General features: G+C 42.4%; 1 protein-coding gene across 6 annotated transcripts in view; it reads left to right on the forward strand.

The window, feature by feature from the left end:
- The window catches only part of GTF2E2 (general transcription factor IIE subunit 2), a 49,188-nt gene extending 45,018 nt beyond the window's left edge, over positions 1-4,170 (forward strand). For 4 of the 6 annotated variants that reach the window (XM_028526933.2, XM_036011651.1, XM_036011648.1 and 1 more), the window contains 2 exons: positions 2,289-2,404; positions 3,654-4,170. In XM_028526933.2, the coding sequence (XP_028382734.1) occupies positions 2,289-2,404; positions 3,654-3,770 (233 nt within the window). In that variant the 3' untranslated portion in view covers positions 3,771-4,170. The remainder of the gene's footprint in view (positions 1-2,288; positions 2,405-3,653) is intronic. The other 2 variants (XM_028526934.2, XM_036011650.1) reach the window with 1 other exon arrangement.
- Positions 4,171-6,000: the final 1,830 nt, after the last annotated feature.

Here is a 6,000-nt window from a genome sequence, read left to right on the forward strand (position 1 = left end):
TCGAACAGAAGGAAAGGCGTGCCTCTGTCCAGGCACGAAAACTGTTTACCGCAGTCTCTGCTGTCCTACTGAGGATATCCTGCTTTCAAAAAAAAATAGGCATAAAAAGAAACGGGAAAACAGTGTACTTCTGAGGCAAAGAAATTAACAGAACTGCATATTCTTAGACACTTTAGATATTGGAACTCCCAGACATGGAATTTAAAATAGCTCTGATTAATATGTTAAGTCCTCTAGTAGGAGTGGCATACAGCATGCATGATCAGGTAGGATATTTTGGCAGAGAGATAAACATAACAAAATCAAATGAAAATTCCGTCAGTGAAAATCACAATAACAGGGACAGAGAATGTCTTCATAAGGTTATCAGTAAACTTGGCATAACCAAGGAAAAAATCTTTAAACTTGAAGATAGGCCAGTGCTAATGATCTAAACTGAAATACAAAGAGAAAAACATGAAAAAATAAGACAGAACATCTATTAGCTTTGAGATACTATAAAGTGGTCTGAATGTGTAATTAAGATCTCAGGAGAAGAGAAAGAGAATGGGACAGAAAAAATGCTGTAATGGCCAAGAACTTCCAAAATTAGTGACAGACAACAAAACAGATGCAGGAAACCCAGAGAATACATGAGGCAAGATAATCCCTCCATACACGCAACAGAAAAGCATAGCATTCAAACTGCTGTCAAATGAAGATACCAAAGCTAGAGGAAAGAGCTCATTATGAGGAAAAAAGAATTACAGCGGACTTCTCATTTGAACCAGGGCAGACGAAAAGCAGTGCAGTGCTATCTTTTCAGGGCCAAGAGGGAAAAACTTTGAAACTGAGAATTCTGTAGCCCGCAAAAAGTCTTTCAAAAATGAAGGAGAACTACTTTCAAAGTAACACTCTTGACATCACAGAAACTGAGAGAATTCATTGTCATTAGACCTGGAAATACTAAGGATGTTCTTCAGGCAGAAGAGATGTGATACTAGACAGTAACTTGGATCCATACAAATAAGCGAGAGTGCTCTAAGTGGAATAAATGAAGATAAATATGAAATTCATGTTTTTCTAATCTGAAAATGTTAAATATTGTTCTGAAAGATAACTGATTAAAATAAAAATATTAGAAATATATTTTGTATTTAGCACATAGGTAATAGTAAAACTTATGACAACAATAGCTCAAAGGGCAGGAGGGGATATACTATAACATCTTCACACGTGAGCTGGTGTAATGTGCTTGACGCTGAAACAACACAGGAACTCAAGTTCCAACCTCCCCCTCCCCCCACACACGCATAGTCAAAAAGCTGAATGTAACTTTTTGTGTGTGTGTGTTTTTAAGGAGTTTATTTATTTTTAGAGGGGAAGGGAAGCGGGGGGGAGGGGAGAAGACCATTGTGTGGTTGCCTCTCACGTGCCCCCTGCCAGGAACCTGGCCTGCAACCCAGGCGTGTGCCCTAACTGGGAATCGAACTGGTGACCCTTTGGTCCCCAGGCCTGCGCTGAGTCCATTGAACTACATCTGCCAGGGCCCAAGTGTAACTTCTGACTCCCAAAAACATAGCTACTAATACCCTACTATTGACTGAAAGCCTTACTGATAATATAAGCAGTTAACACATACTCTGTATATGTCATATACTGTATTCTTACAATAAAATAAGCCAGAGAAAAGAAAACGTTAATAAGAAAATTATAAGGTTCACCTGCAAGTTTTTGCAAATTGTCGGAAATCTCAGAATGTTTCTAATGTATTTATTGAATGCAATTTGTGTCTAAGTGGACCCGTGCCGTTCAAACCCATGTTGTTCAAGGGTTGGCTGTAACCTGTCACAGCTCCTCGTTTCAGCATGAAACTGGTTCCCGTGGTCCCTATGGATTTCTTTTTAATAGTAGGAGAAGAAACGGAGTATACTGAGCTCAGGGGAGATGAGCAGGAATTTGAACTATTTCAATGGAGAGAACTGGTTTTTGGAACAAAAGGGGAGTGTCAACCACCTTTCCTGCCCAGGAAAGCAGGGAGGCCTTATGCACACAGCCCTTCATCGACCAGACCCTCAGAATAGAATATGACCCATCTGGTCTGTAAGAATGTAGATCGCATTCTCAGGCTCTTCTGCTGCTCGGTGTCCAGGGTTTGAAAGTTGTTTTACTTACTTTGTTTTTATAGTGAAATCTCAGATGTGCTGTTGTAGGCCAGAGGGGATTATATTGAAGCACGGATTCTAATCACTGAGGTGCAGTAGATTGTAAGCATCTGTTGTGTAATAAGTACTGTCTCGTTGGCACAGAGTTTCAGAAACTATGGAGGAGTGTCACCGTGGATTCAATGGATGAGGAGAAAATTGAAGAATATCTGAAGCGACAGGGTATTTCTTCCATGCAAGAATCCGGACCAAAGAAAGTGGTACGTGATCGCTAGAAAACAATGCACTCCTCTGTTCTTTGAACTGTTAGCCTGCCTTCCATTCTCTCTGAGGAACAAGGCAGTCAGTTCGCCCTCTCAGCTTTTGCTGTGCCCTAATCCATTGATCTTGGTCCGTTGCAAACCAGATCAGCACGTGCTTCATGGAGGGCCAGCAGATCTCTGCCATCAGGTGCTACTCCCCAGGCATGTAAGAGTTTTCCCCGTCGGACTGCTCTCTGTCCTAGCGGTGTCTGCTCTTAAGCTCCGCCTGCACTGAACTTTGCCAGTTGCTCACATATTGGCCTCCCAGTCCTGATCTTGGCCTTAAGGCTTTGGTTGTGTACCTTCTCCATGCCCCTGTTCCAGTGAGCCCCCTGGTATTGGTGCCTGGCTCTTCCTTAGTCCTGATCACACTGAATTGTCATTGCTGACTTTCAGAACCCTTTGGAACCACAGAATACTGTCTTTGTGTCACTAAATCCTGTTCCGAGGAGGGGTTCCTAGTGGAATGAAGACCTGTGAAGTTGTCTGTACCAGCTAATCAACTACCTGTGTTAGTCCAAGGGCAAAGCCCAGATGAGGAATAGTTCACCAGCTCTCTAGACTCGAGCTGCTGTACCTCTCTCCTTCTTTTCCTTGTCCACCATCGGGCTGTGTAACTTGCCTTCTTTGCAACTGTGTGTGTATGAATTTCTAGGACTCCTTAAAAAAGGCTTACTTCCGGTGATCTCTATGAAATTAGTGTAATGGCAGCACTTTATGATTTCTGTCATTGTTTAGCTTATTGATTTTATCATGTAGTATTAATATTTCAGGAATTGGAAAGAATAGAGAATAACAAATCACCATGTGCCCACCCACTTCTCAATTTTGCCATTTCTCTGTGTTTTGCCCTATTCTGATCTTTTTTTTATTGGTAGTGATGGATATATTTTTAAACCAGATGATAGCGATGAAAAAATCAAAGTGTTACTACCTCTCTTTTTATCTCCTTAGTGTCTGGAATAGTTCTGGGAAGTTTTTGTGCCAGTCCATTTACTCCAGGTAGAGGTGCACACAGATCGTAACCGAAAGCACTGGTTTCTGTTTGCGGCTGGGAGTGTACTGTGGACCGGTGTGTGTGGGCTGGGCTACGAAGCAGAAAAACGGGTCAGATACTCTTGCTGCTGCTTTCTGGGCATTCTCAGTAAATCCTTACTGCATTACCCCTTTGAGTAGCTGTTGTTTCTGTTTTTACCTCTTCCCGTAGGCCCCTATTCAGAGAAGGAAAAAGCCTGCTTCCCAGAAAAAGCGACGGTTTAAGACTCATAACGAACACATGGCTGGAGTGCTGAAGGACTACTCGGACATTGCTCCTGGCAAATAGCGGAGTTTCGTAGGTGAGCGAAGAGGTACAAATAAGAAGTCAAGGGTCTGTCTTGTTGATACCGGGATCTGAAGACTGTCTTCCCATTCTGCTTCCTAGGACTGAGGAGAGGAGCAGTGCAGGTAACAGAACACGTACAAATCATCCAACTCGAAGCTTACTTTCATTGAATAGGCTGCTGACAAATGTGACGTTCCCTGTTGACCTCTGTGACTTCTGGGGGAAAGGCACCCAGCGTGGCATGCAGGTGTCCTTGCTGTTTATCTCTACTTCTAAGCGGTTCCTGGTTCCATTTTTCCTTTTGTTCCTTTAGAACAAGTTTGCGGATAGTCTTGAATGCGGTATTTGTTTATTCCAGAATAACATATTTATAATAAAATCACTGCAGAAGGAGCTCTAAGATGTTGGTGAATTCAGTTTGTTTCTTTGTGTTCTTGGCAATGGTAGTTGGCAGCTCTGGTCTATAACGCCCACAGAGTGTGGGTTTGGGGCGTTGTCAGAGGCCGTGATCTGTGCTTGTGCTGCGTTGCTGAGCACCTGGGTTTCATAGTTGGAACACCAGCGTGCCTCTGTTAGCAAGCGAAGCAATAAAGATTCACTACACGTGGTTTTCTAATGTTTTCTTTCCAAAGGATAAATCAGTATTTAGCCTCTTGGATTTGCAAGTAATTGTCTCATGCCATCAAAGGTGGATAGACTCGTCTCGGCAACCTGAATACTAGCTTTACATCCCAACCCTCAGGGAGCTGACCTTGAGGTCCTTCTGGTGGAGAGTGTGCTTATCTCCTCGTCACTGGCCAAGCTCACCAGAGCTGTTATCAGATACATGGGTTCTTTTTTTTTTTCTTTTTATTTTAATCATTGTTCAAGTACAGTTTTCTCTCCCCTACTCCCATTCGATACATGGGTTCTTAAGAGTCGTGATGCCCCACAGGAAATCTTTGTAGTGGTTCCAGCCTTCTGTGGCAAACTGCCCATTTTCCATATTTGTATTTATGTTGTGGTCTGCAGTGCTTCTTTGGGCTGATTGTTACAGTCCTTATATCCTAAATTGAAATTGTAGTGGATTATAAAAACAAGGTTCGTTGTTCTCAAAAAAGGTATCGCTGTAACCTGAAGCAGTAAGTACTTTGTGCAGATGACAAGGAGTCCTCTTTATTTTTATTTTGTTTTTTAAAAATACTGTATTTTTTATGGTATTACAGTTGTCCCAATTTTTCCCCTTTTGTCCCCTTCCACCCAGCCCCACCCCCCACTCCCATAGTCAGTCACCATACTACTGTCCATGGGTCACGCATGTATGTTCTCTGACTAATCCGTTCACCTTCTTTCAGCTAGTCCTCCCTACCCTCTCTGCACTTGGAGCTGTCAGTCTGTTCCATGTTTCTGTCTCTGGTTCTGTTTCGCCTGTTTATTTTGTTCACTAGATTCCACTTATAAGTGAGATCACATGGTATTTGTCTTTCACTGAGTGGCTTATTTTACTTAGCACAATAGTCTCCAGTTCCATCCAGGCTGTGGCAAAAGGTAAGAATTCCTTCTTTTTTTACTGCTGCATAGCATTCCATTGTGTAAATGTACCACAATTTTTAACCGTTTATCTACTGATAAGTATTTGGGTAGTTTCCAAATATCGGCTATTGTAAATAATGCTGCTGTGAACATAGGGGTGCGTATAGTCTTTTGAATTACAGTTTTGGAATTTCTAAGATAATTTTCAGAAGTGAAATCACTGGGTCAAAAGCAGTTCCATTTTTAATTTTGGGGGGAAAACTACTGTTTTCCATAGTGGCTGTACCAGTCTGCATTCCCCCCGGCAGTGCACCAGGGTTCCCTTTTCTCCACATCCTTGCCAGCACTTGTTTGTTGACTTCTGATGGCCATTCTGACTGGTGTGAGGTGGTATCTCATGGTGGTTTTAATTGGCATCTCTCTGGTGGCTGGTGATGTTGAGCATTTTTTCCTATGTCTGTGGTCCATTTGTGTGTCCTCCTTGGAGAAGTGCCTATTTAGGTCCTTTGCTGGTTTTTTATTAGATTGTCATTGTTTGCCTCTTTATTATATCCAAGGTGCACAGCTCGGCCTGAGAAGGTGTAAGACTGAGGCTCCTCAGAACCCGGGCAGCTCACCTGGTCTAGCTTCATATCAGAGTTGATAGTAAGGAGGAGCTTTAATGTCTTAACAGCATAAAACTAGTTTTTCTGTAAAAATCTGGAGTTAGCTTATCTCC

The sequence above is a fragment of the Phyllostomus discolor genome, chromosome 11 (assembly GCF_004126475.2).
Source record: "Phyllostomus discolor isolate MPI-MPIP mPhyDis1 chromosome 11, mPhyDis1.pri.v3, whole genome shotgun sequence".
Lineage (NCBI taxonomy): Eukaryota > Metazoa > Chordata > Mammalia > Chiroptera > Phyllostomidae > Phyllostomus > Phyllostomus discolor.